General features: G+C 45.8%; 1 protein-coding gene across 1 annotated transcript; it reads left to right on the top strand.

The window, feature by feature from the left end:
• Nucleotides 1-4476: 4476 nt before the first annotated feature.
• On the top strand, nt 4477-21645 carry FBXO3 (F-box protein 3). Its single transcript, XM_018569191.1, has 11 exons — nt 4477-4601; nt 10578-10682; nt 11183-11340; nt 11551-11665; nt 13744-13948; nt 14308-14353; nt 15900-15984; nt 16412-16534; nt 19472-19587; nt 20058-20248; nt 21452-21645. Exons 1-11 carry the CDS (start codon nt 4510-4512, stop codon nt 21578-21580), a joined length of 1365 nt encoding a protein of 454 aa, XP_018424693.1. The 5' UTR covers nt 4477-4509; the 3' UTR covers nt 21581-21645.
• Nucleotides 21646-23194: the final 1549 nt, after the last annotated feature.

Here is a 23194-nt window from a genome sequence, read left to right on the forward strand (position 1 = left end):
AAAAGCCCCCCCCCCCCCCCCCTATGCTGGTCTAAGGACTTACCTTAAATGATGCTTCTTGATCCGATCATCTTCTTTCCAGTAGTTTTCAGGAGTTCCTCCAGCGCTGGTGCCGGTCTCTGTTCCAGCTCAGACTCCCGTCTCTTCCTGTCCCACGGAATCTGTGCGGTGCACGGCTGCCTGCATTGACTAACCCGGTGTCTCTCCTCGTCTCCCGTCTGGCGATTTCTACAGCGCTTGCGTCCGCCCCATTATCTTTTGCAGCTGCCCGAGAATCTTCTGATCTTCGGACGGGAGCGCACGGCGAAACGATGGAAAGTTTAAACCTATTTGCCAACTTTTTTTTTTAAATGTTATTTCATATACTGTATCTAATGCTTGCTAGCAGCAGATATATGCAAAAAAGGGGTTTAATGTCACTTTAAAACGCGTAGGTGTAAGTGGGCCATTCAAAGTAACATATAGGTGGATGTTACTTTGTAATGTCAGGATCTGTCTCGACTGCGAGCTGTAGCTCGCGATATACTGAGCTTTGGGTCACAGGAGGACGCTAGTAGGGATGCACCGATACCAGTGCTGATACTTGGCATTTTCATGAGATCTACCAGGGTTGCAGCTGGGACGTGGCTCTGGCCCTCCACCACTGTCCTGAAATCATTAGTCTGTGTTGTTTTAGAAAAACTGTCACATGATAATAAACAAAAATGCATCAGTACTCGTACTTGTAAGTACTCGGCAAGTACCAGTACTCGCAAAACTGGTATCTGTGCATCCCTTTATTTATAGTTAAAAAAACAAAATCGTACATGAAAACAGAGATGTACAAATCCCAGGAGCTCCGTGTGCTCCTTACAAATGACAGCTGCCTCCTAATTTTTGAATTTTTTTCTAGTCTTGGAGCTCAAAAGTATCGGTACTTGTACTTGTTACGAGTACTGTACTTAGTATCTGTGCAACCCTAGACGCTAGTATATGTCCTTCCGTGACCCTTAAGAGAACTATGGGGAAAATGAACTCTTGTTTGCTCCCTTTTTGATCAGTCAAACAGACATCGAATGCATTTTGATTAGGGATGCACCGAAATTTCGACCGCCGAAACTTATCAGCCAAAATTTGCACTTTTGGCAAAATGCCGAAAGTACCATCTTTCGGCCAAAATTGCGGCGCATTCCTGATTTAAATAAATTCAGTAATATAATTCCATTACAAAGGTTTGTCATGAAAAAACTGGGACTCGTAACTCTTTTTCCTCCACTGCCCCCCCTACTCCACCTTTCATAAGATATGTTGGACCAGAATGCTGCACTTCTCTGACTTTAGCCGGACAAAGGCCTTCGGGTTTATAAAAAAAACTCTGAGCTGGCAAGCTGTGCATGTGCACCTCAGCTCCATAGCCTATTATGGGAAAGCTTACAGCCCCCGTACATTAGCAATATATCACTGCTCTCTTCTCTGGTGAGATCTTCTTGCTGGCATTCCATGAAGAGTCTGCAGCACGTTACATTAGGCTGGAATGGCAGCGTACACGTTACCGCCAGTATACAGCTTTTCTTTTCTTAGCTTTGGGCAGAATGTGAAAGGGGTTGGAATCTTGCTGTGTTCTGGCTGGAGAGACTACTGATCCTCTCTATTTCCTCTGGGAGCCATTATCACCGGACACAAAGTAATGAGGAATATAAAAATGAACGGTTGTTACCGAAAGGGGAAGTATTTTTCCGGCAAAGACGCCTGTTTCGGTGAAAACAAAAAGCAAAAAACAACGAAAAGCCGGCCATACACCTATAGATTTCCTATGGTCAGATGGAAAGAGTGCAACAGATTCCCCCATCTACGCTAAACTGTGCGGATGGAGGAATCTCCCGCTGGGCCAAGCTTCACCATCTTGCTAGTCGGCCCTGCTGGCTTTTAAAACACTTGAACAATGCCTGCGTCCAATCAGATTGTTCGGGTATTTTGAGAGCCAGCTGGGCCGACTAGCAAGATACTGAAAGCAGACCTGGGCATTTTACAGCCGTGTGCCATATCCGGCCCTTGGACTAGCTGTTGAACCCATCGACCTGCGCTCTGTTATGGCTGACGGTGGATGCACCGGCCTTCAAGGCTCGTTTTCAACTAAGTTATAAAATTTACAAAATATACTCACCTGATCCTCCAAGCCGGTTTGCTCTTAGACCGGTCCCTGGAGCCTCTCTCCAGCAATCTACATCCCTGAGTCATCATGTTCTATACACATTGGGGGGCATACCGCCGCTGCAGTGGAGGAGAAGAGGCAGAAAGGAGTGCTGTGACAGCTTGCCGGCTCTGAGAATCGGGTGAGTATAACTTTTTTTTTAACCTAGACAAAAACAAGTAGTTAACCCTTGCAGTGTTGGGGGGTAGCCCCACTGCAAGGGTTAACAATTTTTCCCCCCCCCCCCCCAGTTCTACTTTAAAAATCATACCTATGTAAGGGTAAGGAGGGGGCTGTGGAAAGTTACGTTTACTCTAATTACCACTGTCTGTACTGTGCTGGCAGATCTTCACTATCAGTTGTAAACTAGATTTGAACACGGTCGGTCCTAACAAAGGGTTAAAGACTTAGAAGCATTGTATGCTAATGAGAGGAAGCTCAGTCTGTCCATCGGTATGACCCTGTACTTGCACTTTGAAACTGCTCGGAGTAGCCTGGAATCTGCACAAAGACTTTCACCAAAGAGACATCTAACAGGTAAGATATATTTGTGTAAAGGAATGTATTTTTAGAATTGCTGTGTGAATGGGAACACATAACAAAAATATAGTAAGGGGTTTCTCAAATTTAAAAGGAGAACTATGGAGTGAGTGCTTTTCACTCACCTCATAGTTCTAGCCGACCTGTGACAATGAGACTGTCACAGGTCAGCTCAGTAGATCGGGAAGTGAGCGAACACATACCGGCGTTCGCTCACCTCTCGATCCTGTCACAGCTCTCTGCCGTGACAGGGGAGGGGCTCGCGGTATACTGAGCTTAGGGTGACGGGAGGACGCTAGTTTGTGTCCTCCCGTTACCCCAGGGAGAACTATTAACCCCATAGTTCTCCTTTAACTGCAAAAGTGCCTAAAAGTAAAAGTGCTTTTTTAGTCAGTCGCGTGCCGCTGTAGAATCACAATGAGCTGTTGCTGCTGCATCTAACACGTGCTATGTCACTGCCCCGCTGGTCTGTGTTCCAATACTGCCATCTAGTGGTCATTCACAAATTCTACTTTCCATTTTGTTTCATTGTTTATAAATAGTTCAACTTTTGTCTGATGATATTTTTTTTATTCCCATCTCTATACAAATATTTACAATTCACAAGCTTGTGGCAACAGAACATCATTTAAAGGAGAAGTATGAGGCGAGTGAAAATCCCTCATCCTCATAGTTGGAGCCGACGTGTGACAATGAAACTGTCACTGGTCGGCTCAATAGATCGGGAAGTGAGGGAACACATACCGTCGCTCGCTCACTTCTCGATCCTGTCGCTGCAGAGAGCCGTGACTGTCACTCACGTTGCAGTGAGAGCACTAATTTTATGGCCATTAATCACTGATAACACTAAGCTGATGAGCGGTAAAAGCGTTTAAAGCGTCGCCTATGGCCAGTTTTCGGTGTGGTCATTTTTTACGTTTTTTTTAAGGGCGCGTGCAATTTTAAGGCTTGACATGTTTGGTGTCTATTTACCCGATGTAATCCCATTTTTTTAACCACGAAATTGGGTAATAATAATTGTTTTATAACATAACATAGGGAAAAGGTGTTTTTTTTGTTTGTCCAGTAATTTTTTTTTTTTTTTATATAGTACAAAATAAAATAAAAAACCCAGTGGTGATTAAATACCACCAAAAGAAAGCTCTACCTGTCCCGAAAAAAATGATATAAAATGTATTTTAGTACGGCGTTACATGACTGAATAAATGTGTAAAGTACCTCGGATGAACTACAAATCCCATGAGGCATTGCAACAGCAATGCCTCATGGGATTTGACAGCCACAGGACTTGACAGCCACAGGCAAGACACCCCTAGGGAAAGGCGTAATGGAATTTGTAGTTACACTACAGCTGGAAGGCCTATGTTGGCCCTACACCTGCCATAAGAGATTATCCAAGTTGGTGGTAGGTGGGAAAGGTTTAATAAGCTCTGAAAGTAGAACGGAAAGGGTTAATACGGGCTTACAGATAGATAATGCGCTCGCAGGTCTCTCACTGCCTGACAACTTGGGCAGGAACTCAGGCGCCGCCGCGGTGCCCTGCCACGTCACGTGACCCTATCCTCGCGCAAGGTGAAAAGGCCGCGCATGCGCAGTAGAGACAAGAGATTACGCGGATGCTCACGGGAGCTAGCACGCAAAGGCGATGCGTGCCTGCTTCCAAGGTACCTGACTCCTCCCCGGAGGCGTGGTCGAGCTGCAGGTCGCTAGACAGGGGCTGGAATTCGATATCTCTTTGAAGGCGTGGTCTGCCGGTGGGAAGGGGAGGAGCCGCGTTTGCTCTGTGGGTCGCCACCAAGATGGCTGGGGCCGGGGAACTGGGACTGGCCGAATTGCCGTCTGACCCTCTGCTGCTGATCCTGTCCTACTTGGACTTCCGGGACCTTCTCAGGTACAAATGGTCCACTGTGTGTCACCATGTGTCCGTCCTGCAAATACTTCCCCCACTCCCCTGAGAGGTGTGCAGCCTGCATTACTCTCCCCCCGGGTCACCTGGTGTGTTTACTATAGCAGGTTATGATGGTGGGGTCACCCAGTGTAGCGACGTGTGTGTTTGTGTCTGTTATTATCCCCCTTCTTTCACTTCTTGGAGTATTGTGTCCCCCCTTCATGTCTGGTTATTTTGCATCCTCCCCTTATGTCTGGGTGTATGGTGTGTGCCCCTCTTATGTCTGGTTGTATGGTGTGTTGTGTCCCTGTCCCCCCATATGTCGTGGTGTGTCCCTGTCCCCCCCATATGTCTGGGTGGGAACACTTGTTACAGTGACAACTCAGTGACATGGCTAAGGCAGGGGTAGGTATCCTTGACTGCAAATGCCATCATGCCTCTGGGAGTCATGCCTGTGACTGTCAGTCTTGCAATGCCTCATGGTACTTGTAGTTCCTCAACAGCTGGAGGCCCAAGGTTCCCTTACACCTGTTCTATGGGCTTGTCTCCTCTGGCGGCACATATTTAACGCTTGGAAATGCTCTGAGTTGTTTAACCGGTGTGACCGTCTTTTGGTTGGAGGCAGCTCCGGGGGAAGGTGGAAGAGACACTGGTTTTCCGCCAGTGGTGACAAGCTCTATAGTACGGAACACACGGGCAGATGTTTGTACGAAAAATCATGGGAACGTTCCATAACGCCGTCACAGGCCTGGCGAAGGTCCTTCGAAATTTTGTTTGGTTTTAGTTTTTATTTAACATTTTTAGTTTGGAATGAATGTAGTTTCCGAAGGATATCCACATTCACTGATACAGTTTCGTTCCATCAGGAAACATCTTCCAACATATTTACGTTTTTTTCGTCACTGCGGACGAAATCGATCATCTACTTCACCTCATCGAGGATTAGAAAGTGGAACGAAATTCTAACCGCGTATAGCCGATTTTAGACCGGATACTTTGGAGAGATCTCATTTCCTGTTGTGAGACAGGAAGTGAAGAAAATGTAAACTCACGGATTTTAAATTGGATCTGAAGCCCAAACTTATATTTTGTATTGGATAAGGTAAGGGAGGCTTATAATTAGGGATGCACCGACACTAGCATTGGTATCGGTGCCGATACTGAGTATTTGGGTGAGTACTTGTACTCGCCCAAATGCTCCTATACCTTTCCTTATACTGGAACTTCCTGTCAGAGGGAAATTTCATCTGACCGGCAGTGCCGTGAGGAAACAATGTCGGGAAGCTGGCTCCATGCTAATTGGCCAGGAAGCCAGCTTCCCAGTCAATCAGTGTTGTTCCGGGCAAACAGATCTGACAATATGGTGACACAACCCCTGCCCTGCAGGCACCTCATTCCCCTCACATAGATTCTTAGCAGTGAGGGACTCGGGCGTGTTCGCAAGCGCCTCGTGCCGAGCCCGCCGGGCCAATCACAGGCACTGAGACATTTCCCGATCTCTGCAGCTGCGGACCGGGAACATGTCTCAGTGCCTGTGATTGGCCCGGCGGGCTCGGCACGAGGCGCTTGCGAACACGCCCACGCCCATCACTAGTCCTTAGCAGCAGTCATTACCATACCAGTCCCTCGGCCAGCTAGGCAGACACCGCTCTCCACTATCTCCCGCAGACTGCCCAGCGCTTCCATTCAGAAATCCTGTGCATGCGCGGCATCGGGCTGAGGGCAGATCACGTGGGCGCTGTAAACGCAGGAGACGTGGGCAGATCTTGGAGCGCGGTGTCTGCCCAGTTGGCCGAGGGACTGGTACGGTAATGAATGCTGCTGAGGATCTATGTGAGGGGAATGAGGTGCCTGCAGGGTGGGGGTCGTGTCACCATATTGTCAGATCTGTTTGGCCGGCCTCGATGCCGATTGGCTTCCCGGCCAAACAGAATGGAGTCTGCTTCCTGGGCAATCATAAAGCCGGGCGGTGGGTAATGACACGCCGCCTGGCTTCCTGATTGCCCGGGAAGCCGGCTCTATGCTACCGGAAGTACCGGTATCGGTACTCTGTATCGGCGAGTGCGGAAATATAAATATCGATACTCGGTGCATCCCTACTTGTCAGCTTTTTTTTTTTAACCCCATTGGGGAGATTTTCCTCCACTTCCTGGCACAACAGCACGTTAGAGGGAATTTGTGGTGGTCAGCAGAGCTAATGTCCTGATTGGCAAATTCCCCATCTGTTCCTGTTCGGGGTGGCAAGCCATACTTTGGGACTTTCTCTCACTGATCAGGACAAATAGAGAACGGTGACTCTCCCTAACGAAGATGCAAACAGAAATAAAAACTGTTTTTAATCCTTCTCCTCCCTAGCCAAGGAAAAAAAGTTTTGGCTTCAGTTGTACTTCTTTCTCGCTTCTCCTTTCTTTCTTTTTCTTCACAGAAGGGCTTTAGTTGCACTTTAACACTTCCACTCAGCCGTCTGTGTTTGGGGGAATATGTCCGCACGCTATACCCGGGTCTATACAAGTGCCAGCACATACCCGCGTACAGCTGTGCTCAGCCATTCATGTCTACGCGGAGCTGAGCCGCCCACGTGTGGAACAAAGCCCAACTTTTTACTTCAGTTGCCCCCGTGTGTATGAGCACGCCCCTTACATCGTGGAAAGAAGTGGGTGAGCCACGTGACCCCCCCCAATACCCAGAAGTTCTGCCAAGTCCTCTGACTGGCAAATGGAGCGATACTTTGCATGTAAGGCATTGGCGTGGTGCAGACAGATAAGCATGCGATGCGGATATCATCATAGAGGCACCTTCGGGGCTTGTTATCTCGCAGGGACAGATCCTCGAAAACAGTAAACAGGTTCTGTCTAGGCCCCTCCTTCGCTTCTGTGTACATCATGTCGGGAGTCCACCAGTGCAAGCTGGCACAAAGTACATTAGCCGTACATGTGTTGGCGCCATGCCAGTCTGGCGGCTGTGATCCGCTCCTTCATAAACCTAATTGGCTTGGTGAAGCGTAGCTGCCGGCAGATGTTTTGGTTTCATAACAAAAGACACAAACTTATATAATCTCCCTAAGATTCTATGTAAAAGAAGTCCCTCCACTGAGTCTGTTCTGATTAGATGCAATAAAGCAGAGCTCTGGGCACAAACTTTATCAACGCCAGCAGCCCCCCCGCGGGGTTAGGGTTAAGTGCTCGTATTTGTCTAGGTTATACTCACCTGGACCGTGGAGCCGGCTTGCTCTTAAGGTGCCCATACACTGCACGATTCTCGTACGAAATCCCACGATCGTGCAGTGTATGGAAGGCGTGCGACTGTTTCTAATGTACGGTCGCACGACTTTTGTATATCGCGCATGTTGGAAAACCAGCCGAGAATCGTACGATTTTTCGGCGGGTTTTTAACATGATCGAGAGATGACTGCCGAACGGGCCCATTCAGCATTGCGGTGATCGCAAGTACGATCTGCCTGTCCAAGAAGGGCAGATCGTACGTTTTTTTAAATTACTTTACAACCCTCGCAAGACAAAAGTCTTGCGAGGGTTGTAAAGTGTATGGCCACCTTAATACCGGTCCCTTCCACCTCCACTCATCTCACTTGTGAGGTCCCTGAGTCATCACGTTGTATACACAGTGTATAGGACGTGAGGAGGTCGAGGGACATACCATCATTAAAGCATAGAGGGAGCGCTGTGACAGCCGGCCCGTCCAGAGGATCGGTGAGTATAAATGTTTTTTTTTTTTTTTTACCTAGACAATAATAAGCAGTTAACCCTTGCAGGGCGTGGGTCGCCTCACTGCAAGGGTTAATAGAGATTTGTGCCCACAGCTCTGCTTTAATGTAGCTACATACCCAATCATTAGACTCTCCTATTAGCTTGCATGTTAATGTGATCTCAAGAGACGTTTTCAATAGGGCTGCAACTAGAGGACTACAAATCCCAGCAATAATACATTATACAGCGCAATGCGGAATTCCACCAGCGATAGAGGACTACAAATCCCAGAAATAGTACATTATATAGTGGTGCAATGCTGAATACCACCAGCTATAGAGGACTACAAAACCCAGCAACCTAATAATCGACTAACTAATCGATTTTGAAAATAATCGTTAGCTGCAGCTCTAGTTTTCAATATGGAGCTTTCATTAAATTAAATTCCTGGTCATCCTGCTATGAAGGGCTTTGTCCTGGCACTTCCGTTATAGGATGACATCGGTGTTCAAATTGTGCTCCTGCGTTGTCACCCTGTCACATCCGTGCTGAAGCCTATATGTGGCCTGTGCCAACATGCATTGTGCAGACACGATCCGCTGTTGTCACTGTCAGGAAGCATCAGGGCAACGATGCAAAGCCAGTGCTGGAGCGATTGCATGTAGACAGGAAGTGGCTCCTGCGTTGTCACCCTGTCACGTCCGTGCTGGAGCCTGCAAGTGGCCTGTGCCAACATACATTGTGCAGAGACGGTCCGATGTTGTCACTGTCCTGGAAGCATCAGGACAACAGTGCAAAGCCAACTCTGGAGCGATTGCATATAGACAGGAAGTGGTACCTGCATTGTCACCCTGTTACGTCCGTGCTGGAGCCTGCAAGTGGCCTGTGCCAACACACATTGTGCAGACACGGTCCACTATTCTCGCGGTCAGGAAGCATCAGGACAACGATGCAAAGCCAACACTGGAGCGATTGCATGTAGACAGGAAGTGGCTCCTGTGGCGTCACCCTGTCACGTCCATGCTGGAGCCCGCAAGTGGCCTGTGCCAACATACATTGTAGACAGGAACTGGGTAAAAGAGGCTGGAGGAGACCAACAGCACTGAGATGATAAGAAGGAAGTAAACATTAAATAACATGCTCACTACACTGTGCTTCAACAAACTAAATGTCAGCCAGTTAGGCTTTAGCTGCATTATAAAGGGACTTTGTCCATGAAGGGCAAAGCGACGCTTGCTAGTCCACCTCTGACCTATATAGGCTCACATTGCCACCCTCCCACTTCTCCCTTGGCGCTGATGCAACTACCTGGTGTTTGTGAATATGGAGGCGCATGTGACCCCTCCCAGGTGCAGGCCTGAGCGGGGAATTCCCAGGTTTGAACACTGTCACCTGAGGAGGACATCAGCTAATCTGTGTCGGAGCTTACTCAGGTTTTGAATGGAAGAATGGTGGAGGAGTGCAGTGTAGACGAGTATAAGTTCGGAGGGGGGTGGACTAGTAAGAGATTCTTAGTAATGTGACTGGGTCTCTTTAAAGTATAACTGTCCTGCAACACGTATGACCTTGTCAGCTGCCATTGCTGCCCACCCTGAAAATGCTAGTTACTTGGCTCTTATGGTGACCTGCATTCAGTGCATTCTGAGTCACTGACGTAGAATAATTATGCGCATCAGGAAAGGCAGAGAAAAGTCACAAGTCCATATTTCACTTACTTGAAATGACAACAAGAAAGGAAGCATTAGCAGAAGTCAGCAATTCCACATTCCAGCGTACTTATGCTTTATAAAAATAACCTCCCCTGAAATGTTCAAGGATACCTATCACAGAGAAACACAAGGACCGCCATTGTTGATCTCCTGCAGGAATGTCTAAATCTGGATGCTGATCTAGATTGCAGAGGGGATCTCAGACTCTCCGAGTGCTTTTTGTTTGGCTCGGGGACAGAGCCTGCATCCTCGGGAGGAGGTCAGCAGTAACGGCCACATCCAGTAATACAAATTCACATTTCTAACATTTGCATTGGTTTGCTCTTTCCGTTCTCTATATTGATCTCTCCCTCTCATCTTTTTTTTTTTCCCATTATTATTTTTGTCCGTATTTGTCTTTGTTTCTGTCTCTCTTCTTACAGCGGTACCAAAGAGGTCCATTTACCAAACAGTCAATGTTGGTTGGGTACTAGGTAGCAAATTCGATTTGCAAGTAGGGTTTCACCTGTATACTTACATGAAATAATCTGTTTCTGTATATTTACTTGTACGATTCTTTCTTGTAGCTGCAGTCTTGTTAACCGAAGGCTCAACCAGCTGTCCAACCATGATCCTACACATGTAAAAGAAAACATGATGCATCAGACCAGGCCACCTTCTTCCATTGCTCTGTGGTCCAGTTCTGATGGTCAATTGCCCATTGTAGGCACTTTTGGTGGTGGACACGGGTCAGCATGGGCATGCTGACCAGTCTGAAGCTACGCAGCCCCATACACAACAAACTGCGATGCGCTGTGTGTTCAGACATCTTTTCATTGGAACCAGCAATTTGAGCTACCGTAGCTCTTCTATTGGATCGGACTACACGGGCATATTCCCTGGTTTTCCTGGGACCGGGTAGGTCCTGACAACTGCAGACCGGGAACATCCCACAAGAGCTGCAGTGTTGGAGTTGCTCTGACCCAGTCCTCTTGCCGTCACAATTCGGTCCTTGTCAAAGTCGCTCAAATCCTTACACTTGTCCATTTTAAAGATAATCAATGTTATTCGCTTCACCTCTCAGTGGTCATAATGTTATGGCTGATGCACTTTATATAACAATTTGATTTATTTTAGGTGTTTTAATTTCTATTTTTTCCTTAACTATTACTTTAATATTTTCTCATTCAAGTGATAAGAAAAAGAACAGAAGCTGGAAGGCAACTTTTATGGAGTATTACTCGGACATGGGGCGATACATTCATCACTATGCCAAGCTGAAGACAACCTGGGATTCTCTCGAGGAGTATCTGAATGAAAACTGCCCACGAATGATCAGCTCACTAAAAGGTATATTTTTAGGTTGTGCATTAGAGTGTGATTACTAAAGGGAAATTGGAGTACAACTATCATCTCCAGTTATATATAACTACTGTATGTGGCAGGAATTTTTGATTATATATTTTTTTTTTTTTTTTTACTCTGTTTACTTTAATGCAAATGTTTGACGAATTGATGTTAGTGTTTTTTAATGATTGACCTTATTCCATTGCTTGGTAGCCGGGGTTCAGGAAGAAGATATTGATGCAGTTGAAGAAAGGGTAGGCTGTAAACTTCCAGATGATTATCGATGCTCATTGCGAATTCATAACGGACAGAAGCTTGTGGTGCCTGGGTGAGTAATGGAGAGCGAGTCTTGATAGCAATTTCTGCATAGAGCATCAAATATTTTCCAACCAGTCAGTAAAAAGGCTCCGGCCTAGTGTTGGAATGCGGTATTACATCTTTACATAGGTTGAAAAAAGACACAAGTCCATCGAGTTCAACCTATAGAGATCAGATCTTTGCTGCTGTGATGGGGCAATCCTCCATATTTTAACAGCCTACTTGTGTATGTAATATGGGTTTTAAGGGGGTCTTGTGTTCTTGTGTCGGAAATTTGTCTGCACCAGGAAAGGCGCCCCTTGTTTGTGTTTTTTTCTAATATATATATATATATTACACACACACACACCAATCAGCCATAACGTTATGACCACCCACCTAATATTGAGCAGGCCCCTTTAACACCTGTTCTATCCAGATGAAAACACAAAAAAAGCGGCAGAGAGGACTGCTCAACCAGTACAAACCAATAAACACACGAGTATAGTCAGAATCAAAGTCTGTTTAAGAATTGATTAGATGAATAAAAATTGATGAATAAATAAATAAAAGCACGTTTATAAAAATGTCTGTAGGATGCTGCCCCAAACCAGCCAGGGAGACTGCAAAATCTAGGGAAAAAACACAAACAAGGGGCGCCTTTCCTGGTGCAGACAAATTTATTAGGATCAGGATTGGAGGTAAATATAAAACATACTCACAAAATTCATGATTGAAGTATAAAAAGTTTAAAAATTAAGTCCATGGACCCAAGGAAAAGTCTGTGAAAGCTGCACAGCCGTGTCTATGTGTCAGCAGAGGAGACTGTGTGATGACGCGTTTCCGGGTTCACGCCCCCTTCATCAGATACCATAAATTTGTCTGCACCAGGAAAGGCGCCCCTTGTTTGTGTTTTTTTCTAATATATATATATATATTACACACACACACACCAATCAGCCATAACGTTATGACCACCCACCTAATATTGAGTAGGCCCCTTTTTCCTGAGGCATGGACTCCACTAGACCTCTGAAGGAATGCTGTGGTATCTGACACCAAGCCATAAGTAGCAGATCCTTTAAGTCCTGTAAGATGTGAGGTGAGCGGCCTTCATGGATCTGACTCGTTTTTCCAGCACATCCCACAGATGCTCGATAGGATTGGGATCTGAAGAATTTGGAGGCCAAGTCAACATCTCAAAGTCGTTGTTGTGTTCCTCAAACCATTCTTGCAGTATGGCAGGGCGCATTATCCTGCTGAAAGAGGCTACTGCCATCAGGGAATACTGTTTCCATGAAGGGTTGTACTTGGTCAATGTTTAGGTTGGTGGTACGTGTCAAAGTAACATCCACATCAATGGCAGGACCCGAGGTTTCCCAGCAGAACATTGCCCAAGAATCCCACTGCCTCCGCCGGCTTGCCTTCTTCCCATAGTGCCATCTCTTCCCCAGATAAGCAACGCACACATGTAAAAGAAAACATGATGCATCAGACCAGGCCACCTTCTTCCATTGCTCTGTGGTCCAGTTCTGATGGTCAATTGCCCATTGTACGCACTTTTGGTGGTGGACACGGGTCACCTAATATTGAGTAGGCCCCTTTTTCCTGAGGCATGGACTCCACTAGACCTCTGAAGGTATGCTGTGGTATCTGACACCAAGCCATAAGTAGCAGATCCTTTAAGGACTGTAAGTTGAGGTGAGGCCTCCATGGATCTGACTTGTTCTTCCAGCACACCCTACAGATGCTCGATAGGATTGAGATCTGAAGAATTTGGAGGCCAAGTCAACATCTCAAAGTCGTTTGGTTGTGAAACCAATACTGCAAGAATGCAGTGAGATCCTTAGTTCCAGCTCGACCCTCTTCTGAACTTACTACAGCCTTGCCCTCTCACTGGACAATGAGGAGATGGTTTCCGCACAGAATGACGACGTGACTAGTCCCTGTAGTGCCACCCAGATTAAGTATCCTACAGTTAAGGAGACTTGGATTTCAGCAAAATGTCCTTGGATATCTGGAGCACCTTTATAGATTGATTGGTTACTCATGAAACTCTATTTACCCTGTGCTGTTTTTTGCTTTTCATATGCCATGATTCTGTTCTAGGTTAATGGGCAGCATGGCTCTGTCAAACCATTACCGGTCGGAGGACCTCCTGGACATCGACACAGCAGCAGGCGGCTTCCAGCGCAGGACGGGGCTCAACCAGTGCTTGCCTATCACTTTCTGTATCCACACAGGGCTCAGCCAGTACTTGGCACTGGCAGATGCGGAAGGGAGATCTCGCAATGAAATCTTCTATCAGTGTCCAGTAAGGATTTTTTTTATGTATGACTAAATGGAAACGTGTTGTCATGACATATGAACTAATGTTTAGTAGCCACTAAGGACCCAAGCAAACATTTCTTGCTATTTTGTTAGTTATACTCCTCTAGCTACAACACAGTTAAAGGAATTAGCGGCTATTGCCAGCTGCATACACAGCAGAGATTACTCGTCTCCAAAGTGACCCCAATAAGCACACCCACATACAGTGAAAACGGAGTCCAATGGCCAATGTTCACGTACCAGAAATTCATAATAATAGATTTGAATAGCTATTGCGTGATTTAAAGCAGACTCGTTCCCTTAGGTTTTTCTAAGTGTTAATGCTCATGTTCTATATTTCAGGACCAGACGGCACATAACCCAGCTGCCCTGGACATGTTCATCATAGGTAAGATATGTTGTTTTGGGTTCTAATTGAGAGAGTTACTTGTAACATGTGCATTGGGTGCTTTCAATACTTGATTTAGCATTATTTGCATGTCGGTTCTATAGTATTTGGGACACAATAAAACAATGGTCTTGTTATCAGTGGTAGCTATTCAGATTCTCCATGTCTTTCAGCCTTTATGAATGTTTATGAATGTTTGTTTATTCTCCAGCCAATGGTGGTGGGGTGACGAGAGTTCTGTGTGCTCTCTGGATGCTCTCCATAGCTAACCAACAGCGCTTTGAAATCCTTTGTCCATTGAGCCCTCACCCGCATATCTTAAAAAATGACCCTTATTCAGCAGTCCTCTGACTGGTCACATGGCATCCTTGTGTTGTCTTTCCCTTCTCCCGGCTGTGGGCAGTCTTAAATAATGCAGAGATCTGTTTCCTGTTCTACTGTAAGCCCAAGGCTGAATTGGTCACAAACCCCCAGGAGATGGGTCCATGACACCCTGGATTTATGGTAGCTTATTTAAATCATTCAACCTGGAAAAAGACCAGCGGTGGAGCAGAGTTCTGCAATGGACAGCTCTGAAGGCAAGGTGAGTATCGCTGCTTTCCTTTTTACATTTCTCATGTTTCAAAGGTTGTTCCGTCTTTTTAACCTTTATCTGTAAATTAAGGCCTTATTCACACGAGAAAAGGCCGGGACATACAGCTCCATGCTGCGTGCACGGCCGTATCGGGCAGCTCCCGGGAAGAACAGGTAATGCGTGTGATTAGTACGCAGCCCCGGTCCTTCTCTATGGGAATATGCAGCCGTACGCTCACCCGCACTGCACGTCCGTGCGGTTGTCCGTACTCTTACGCTGACAGGATGGATACTGTCTGCGTCCAAGCCGGGACACCCGGACCTGTACGGACCTGCACTTGAGGTGAGCATAGGGCTGTGTACGGCCTCGTATTCCCATAGAGAAGGACTGGGGCTGCGTACTAATCATCCGCAGCACCTGTCCTTCCCGGGAGCTGCCCGATACGGCCGTGCACGCAGCACGGAGCTGTACATGCTGGCTTTTTCTGGTGTGAATGAGGCTTTAATCGTGTGTATGGAAGTGTGGGTATATATGGTCTGTGTTATTTATGGTTTCCCTTTTTAAATGCGAGTAAAGAGGAGGATTAGGCATTGTCCGTTCCCAATTAAGTTAGCCATACAAGGCTTGAATTTTGGTTAATTACTGCTGAATCGGCTGAAATTGAAGCCATGTGCTGCCCTATTGGCCAGCCCGTTTGCCAGCTTGGCAAAAGTCAATTTAAAAATTGACTGAGCTGTGTGGAAAATTCTCAGCCGAACATTGACTGCACCCTATAAGATGCACTTACCGTCGGGGGTATTGAGGTAGCCATGAGTGCCAGTTATATTGAGTACAATAGCTGGCAGTGCAGATTTCTCCTTCCACACTATATAGCATGGATGGAGGAACCTACTGAGAAATCTATTTGTGTATGGCTAGCCTTAGTCTTATAAGACTATCTGATGCCAGTCTTGTCTATTCTCTCCATGTCAGGTACCTCCTTCTCGCAGTGGTTCACCACCTATGTGCAGCGTGTGGTGTCATGTGACTACCCCATCATCAGGGACCAGATCTTCAGGTAGCGTGAACAGAATACAAACTTATCCTATTGACTCACATGGGATCAGATAGGGAAGTGGGCAGTCTAGAGGTCTTTATAGTGGAACATTGGTATATATAAACTTTTAGAGGCCTTTATAAGGTCTGCGCTGTACTTGCTCCAGGTTAGAATCATGTTGCAACTTCATCTCGTATTTAAGAAACCAACACAGCTAGTGTGTAAGGAAATAAAACCCAGTGCAGGAAACCAAACATACCAGGCCTAGCACCTGGATTTGCAGAGCCCAGACCAGAATAGCTTGTTCAGGCGATAGTCTGGTTGCAGAAAACAAGGCAATTTTGTGTGGTTAATATTAGTGCATACTGTGTTGTTCTGGAATATTTCAAACCAAGTCTCCTGTTCATGTTGTGTATCGGGTCTTTGTAACCGTTTTTTTTCCCACCAGGTATGAACATGACAAGGACTGTGTGGCCTCTACCGATGAGATCTCTGTGTCAGTCTCCACTTCCTTCCTCCCTGAGCTGAGCTCTATCCACCCGCCGCACTTTTTCTTTACCTACAGAATCAAGTGAGTATGAACCCATGCTGATCAGCTTATCTATAGACAAACATAATGTGGGGGAGGGGGGGTTATCAAAACTGGAGCAGACAGAATCCTGGAGCAGTTGCCCAGGGCAACCAATCCGCTTCTCTCTTCAGTTCAGTTAAGATTTGAAAATGAAAGAGAGAAACTGATTGGTTGCCATGCACAGCTGCTACAGATTTTGTCTGCTCCAGTTTTGATGAATTCCCCTCATTATGTTCATGGCCAGCTCTTGGTTGGGGCTGCCCCAGAAATAGGGTGAGTATTGCAGCAAGAGCTTCTAATTTGTTTTTGCTACTGCAGTGCAATGAATTCCTTTTTTTGTTTAGGGTGGGAATTTCAAGCATAACGTCTGATTATTTGCGGTCAGTAAAGTGGTTTACCTTTCCATCACTGATAGTGACACTAAACTCAGAAGTTAAATCTTAAAAATGTATTCAACTACCTTATCTATTAACATAAATGTGTGTCATGTGTGTTTTACTCGGCTGTAGATCCTCAAATCATCTCTGAATTGGTGCTGACACTGTCCTTCCTTCTGGAGGGGGGCTACTTTTGTTCCCCATGGTCCCTGTGTGTGTTGTAAAGTGGTCACCGCTCCAAGCTCACTCCCGTGATGGACTACAATCTCAATACAAATTAGTAAACTAAATGTGAAATTGTAGTCCATCACGGGAGTGAGCTTGGAGCGGTGACTACTTTACAACACACACTGGAACCACGGGGGAACAAAAGTAGCCACACTGATGCACAAATTAGGTACAGGTATAGTTAAGGTATTTTAAATGTATTTTTAAGGTTTAACTCCTGAGTTTAGTGTCACTCAAAAATCAAACCGCTTACAGTTATCTCCCAGGGAGGTCCCGAACTGAAAAAAACTAAATAACATGAGAACTGCATGCTGCTAATCCGCACTAGCAAGACCACAGAGGTTACTTTATAATATGGTACACACATTCTGTAAAGCACACCTGAGCTCCTGACAATGCCTGCTAACATGCTCTCTCGGTGAAGACTAATCACCCTGTTCCAAATTATTATGCAAATTCTATTTCAGTGTCACAAAGATTAAATATTTTGTTTTTCAGTTTAACTCATGTATGGCATTGTGTCTCAGGGCTCTTTTGATCACTGAAAACAATCTCTGACATCTGTGATAATTAGATTGCCAGATGAGCCCAATTAAAGGTAACACTACTAAAGGAGGATGTTCCACATTATTAAGCAGAGCACCATTTTCAAGCAATATGGGGAAGAAAAAGGATCTCTCTGCTGCCGAAAAGAGTGAAATAGTTCAATGCCTTGGACGAGGTATATAAACATTAGATATTTCACCAAAACGTAAGCGTGATCATCGCACTATTAAGAGATTTGTGGCTGATTCAGAGCACAGACGGGTTCGTGCAGATAAAGGCACATTGAGGACGATTTCTGCCAGATCCATGCATCGGATCAAGAGAGCAGCTGCTAAAACACCATTACATAGCAGCAAACAGATATTTGAAGCTGCTGGTGCCTCTGGAGTCCCACGGACATCAAGGTGTAGAGTCCTTCAGAGTCTTGCAACTGTGCATAAACCTTCCATTCGGCCACCACTAACCAATGCTCACAAGCAGAAACGGCTGCATTGGGCAGAAAAATACATGAAGACTAATTTTCAAACAGTTCTGTTCACTGATGAGTGCCGTGCAACCCTGGATGGTTCAGATGGATGGAGTAGTGGATGGTTGGTGGACGGCCACCCTGTTCCAACAAGGCTGCGACGCCAGCAAGGCGGTGGTGGAGTCATGTTATGGGCCGGAATCATGGGAAGAGAGCTGGTCGGCCCCTTTAGGGTCCCCGATGGTGTAAAGATGACCTCTGCAAAGTATGTGGAGTTCCTGACTGACCACTTCCTTCCCTGGTACAGAAGGAAGAACTATGCTTTCCGTAATAAAATCATCTTCATGCACGACAATGCACCATCTCATGCTGCAAAGAATACCTCTGCATCAATGGCTGCTATGGGGATAAAAGGAGAGAAAGTCATGGTGTGGCATCCATCCTCCCCTGACCTCAATCCTATTGAGAACCTTTGGAGCATCCTCAAGCAAAAGATCTATGAGGGTGGGAGGCAGTTTACATCCAAACAGCATCTCTGGGAGGCTATTCTGACATCTTGCAAACAAATTCAAGCAGAAACTGTCCAAAAACTCAAGAGTTCAATGGATGCAAGACTTGTGAAGCTGCTGTCAAATAAGGGGTCCTATGTTAAAATGTAACGTGACCTGTTAAAATGTTTAAAAAGTGAAAATGTTGTTCAAAGTTTGATTGAAATAACTTTTGATTTCAGTAAAAGATGCTGCAAACACAACAAATGACAATTTTCAGTTCTTTACAACCTATAAAGTGTTTTGAAACTTACTGTGCGTAATAATTTGGAACAGTGCATTGTAAGTCTTTTTCATTTGGAAAAAATACTGTTATCATTAGGGGGTTTGTTCAATAAAATTTGGATTGTACTCTTAATAGTTGATAACATGAGAATTATGCTGACTGTTGTTTACATCAATTATTTAGGTAAATGATAAAATATCATTTGCATAATAATTTGGAACAGGGTGTAACGGTGTCTGTGTCGGCACAATGTAACGGTCCACTGTTGTCACCATCATACCTGCCCTGAGAGATGCCATTCATCCATTACTGGAGAGCATGTAGACAGCAGTTGTCTGCAGGAGATCGGCAACACTGACCACATGAAAATAGGGTGAACACCGTGATAGTTGGTGCTTTAACAAACGAAATGTCATTCAGTGCGAAATTACATTTACTTCAACACTTACACAGATAAAATGTAATGCTGTTATGTTGCCTTGTTTTATCTGTAGACACTTGTTACCCTTCAGAAAATAATTTCTGTCCTGTCTCTTTAATCTCCAGACTGCACATGGCCAAAGATGCTTTACCAGAGAAGGCGTGTCAGTTGGATAGCCGCTACTGGAGAATAACCAATGCCAAAGGGCACGTGGAAGAGGTGCAAGGCCCAGGAGTTGTAGGTGAGAGTCCAAAATGGGCAATAGTGTGCCTGCTCCTGGACTGGACGTTCCAGGGATAGTCCGGAAGTGACCTTCAGGCACTGGGTTGGGGCTTTCCAAACTCCAAAAGTTAGCTGTGGAGCCCTTTTCAGGTCTAGAGCCATTGGCACTTTAGTTAGTAGCCCATTCTAGCCTAGAGCAGGGAGCTACCTCTTTTACATAGCTTGCTGGACATCATTATTCCCTGTTGCTGGCAGTTTTGCTGCAAACGGGGTTAACCATGTTTTAAAATTCTGCATGGAATCTAATTAATCTGTCATCCGTGCATGGATCCCCTCATAATCAGCCTGTGTGAAAGGGGTCTTGGTAGTCCAGGATGTTCATATATTTCTATTTCAGCTATGTATTTAGCTGTGTGCCTGGAGTTTAGTCTAGTGGCTCATTCTGTTTGCACAATAAGAGAACCTAATGCCTTTGTATTGTACCTGCAGGAGATTACCCCATTCTGAGAGCAGGCCAGACATACGAGTATACAAGCTGCACAACATTCTCAACAACCTCCGGCTACATGGAAGGCTATTACACATTCCACCGCCTGAGCAAGAGGAGCGAGGTCTTCAATGTAACCATTCCCCGTTTCCATATGAAATGCCCTACTTTTCGAGTCTCTAACATCGCCACAGTAAGTATATAGTGTCACCTCGCACTGTACAACATCCTGAGTCTTGATGTAATTGGAATGTGGGTGAAAGATTGCAGTAGTTGGCCATGTTGAACTGTACTTGTTCAGTAATGTTTAAAACATTTCAGCACTTCTAAAAATTGCTTGCTCAGTTCTAATATGGGGCAGGAACATCCCCCAGCATTTATAACCACACAGGTGAAGTGGCTCCCTTGGTGGGGATTGGGAGCAAAGTAAAGCTTATAATTGGTGTTCAGTGGTTAGTGTATCTGAAAGAAGAAATTGTACAAGTTATAGTCACTCTTGCCCTCAGTGCCCCTCTGCTCAAATGGCTTGAGTATAATAACATAATCCCCAAATAGGCACCTTGTCCTCTCATTGAGTAGGGATTCACCGATACCGTTTTTTTGGCATTGAGTACGAGTACCGATAATTTGCGTTCGGTACTCGCCGATACCGAGTACCAATACCAGTGCTTCCGCTGGCATGGAGCTGGCTTCCCGGGCAATGAGGAAGCCGGGCGGCGGGTAATGACATGCCGCTCAGCTTCCTGATTGCCCAGGAAGCTGGCCCCATGTTGTTTGGCTGGCTTGATTGAGATTGGCCGTGAAACCAGCTTCCCAGCCAATCAGCATGGAGCCGGCTTCACGGTCAATCAGGGAGGCGGGTCATTACTCGTTGCCCAGCTTCCTGATCGGACGGGAAGATGGCTCCATGTTCCCCTATGGCACTGCCGGTCAGAGGAAATCTTCTGACTGGAAGTTCCGGTATCTGGGAAGGTATCGGAGCATATGCGCGAGTACAAGTACTCGCCCAAATACTTGGTATCGGCACCAACTGGTATCAGTATCGATGGATCCCTATCATTGAGGAACACTTCTGCCGGTGTCTTGTGATTATTAAGTATGACTTGCAGAGCAGTATTTGCCAACGCCACCCAGAACCATACCAAGGGGACATGACCATTGCTTTTCCCTTGTGTGTACCTGAACAGACCCCAGTGCCTAGGAGTTTTTAGTGCATACCCAGTATGTACATGTGTTTCTCAGTAAGCTTACAAATATAGAGGTAGTCATGCATATCCTGTTTACACTGCATACTGAACATGGCATTGGAGTTTTTGGGGTTTTTTGGGTTGTAATTGAAGTCTTGCATTTGGTTATTTCGAGTGCATAGCACTTAAGTGCTTTCTTTGCTTTTCAGCATGAGAGCTGCAATGATTGCTTCCGTGATGACTATGACCCTGCCGACAACGACGACTTTGATGATGAAGAAAGGAGACAGGTTTTCAATATGCCCAACCCCCCAGTCCACTGCCCGCGCTTCACTTGAATGGATACCAGCAGCTAGTGAAGAGCCCCGGGTGCAGGATTTCACTCATCTTTGCTAGAGGGATATTGGACAGATGCCTTGGGTATCATCTACATGGCTGATCTCTTGCTTTCATGTCCGTTTTTTGCATTTTTCTAGGCTCTTTACATAAGGCAGGTCATGTATGATAATAAGGCTTTCCCATCAGTGCCGAAGATGTGCAGGTTTGTGACCGCTCCCAAGTGAACATGTGCTTTACCATACAGTTCTTTACAACCGCTGTGGGACATGAAGGTGGTGCTTTTGTTTTCTTCCACTACCCTGTTCTTAGCATCTCTATATATTAAGAGATTGTTGAAGCAGACCTTAGCTCACCACCCATTATTCCCTTGCTAGTGTCAGCATATTCACCCAGCCTCCTTCCGGGTTCGAGTTCCTTCCACATGCGAGTCCATATGTTTTTGAGGGGTTTTCTTGCCAAAGAGACGTTATATGTCACTTATGCAATGAAGATCTTGCCTACTTGCAATTAGTTTTTTCTTTGGAACCTGTCCCACTATTAAAAAGCTAAAAAAAAAACTAAAATGTTGATCTCCGGGTTCAGGCACTTTGTATTACCTATAAGTACCTATACTGTTCCATGGATCATTTTCTGGGCGTTTCAGAAGCCCTCGGATTAAAGGAGAATAATATGCTAAGCTTGTACTATCGACTGTAACCCAGAGGCCTCACTGTGTATTCTCACCCCGAACTCTGCCATGAGTCCAGCCATTCAGCAGTCCCATGCAAGCGACTCATTTGCTAGCAGAGCCGTTCATAACAGATTGATGATTCCAAAGAACTCCGAGCTAAAGCAGAAAAGGAGGCCTCTGTATATCATACACCAAGGTTACACCCCTGCTCGGCTTCTCACTTGGACTTGGGACATGAAGCTGTGGTTTCACTCCCAGACACCCTTTCTGTTTTCTGGAAAAGAAAGCTGCACTTAGTAAATCTTTAGGCCGTGATTGAGTGACTGTCATGCAGATCCAGTGGCTTCAGTGCTTTAGGTCACTGACTTAAAAATGTATGCAGATAAGGTGTTCTGGCTTTACAGCTTGTAAACTTTATACAGTGGGTCAGTGACTCCGTGCTAAAGTGTATCAGCATGGCAGCCATGCAACTAGCATTTTTTAGGAGAGGTCTGAAATGGCAGCCCTTGCATTTCTCTCAGTCCAGGTTTCTAAGAGACCAGTCACCTTGCCCGTGCATGGCAAAGAGACAGTGTCGGTGTCCTCAACCACCTTATATGTACCTTACCAGCACTGCTCGTTCCTCCATGGCAGCCAGTGACACTAACCTGTGCTTCCTGGTAGGGTGGAGCACTTAGCCTGTGGGCCAGTGCTCTGGCCTAGTAGACAAGCATTGTCACATGACCAAGTGACATCACTGCTCCCCCAATCCACGTACAGCACTGATTTTGGCAATGGCAGTGACGGAAAGTAGGTGCAGGTGTGTTTAGGGGGGGGGTCTTGCAGAGATACTGTCGCTTTGCTCTGCATGGGCACGGATTAAAGTGTCTCCTCAAAGAGATTCCCCAATCAGATTTAAAATATCTTTCCATCCATTTCATGATGGCCAAACCCCTCTACTCTG

Source organism: Nanorana parkeri, unplaced genomic scaffold (assembly GCF_000935625.1).
Source record: "Nanorana parkeri isolate BGI_ZX_2015 unplaced genomic scaffold, ASM93562v1 scaffold1298, whole genome shotgun sequence".
Lineage (NCBI taxonomy): Eukaryota > Metazoa > Chordata > Amphibia > Anura > Dicroglossidae > Nanorana > Nanorana parkeri.

Coding starts and splice junctions, on each gene's coding strand:
- FBXO3 (XM_018569191.1), top strand. CDS start 4,510: ATGGCTGGGGCCGGGGAACTGGGACTGGCCGAATTGCCGTCTGACCCT. Junction 11,341..11,550: donor AATGATCAGCTCACTAAAAG/GTATATTTTTAG, acceptor ATTGCTTGGTAG/CCGGGGTTCAGGAAGAAGAT. Junction 16,535..19,471: donor TTCTTTACCTACAGAATCAA/GTGAGTATGAAC, acceptor TTTAATCTCCAG/ACTGCACATGGCCAAAGATG.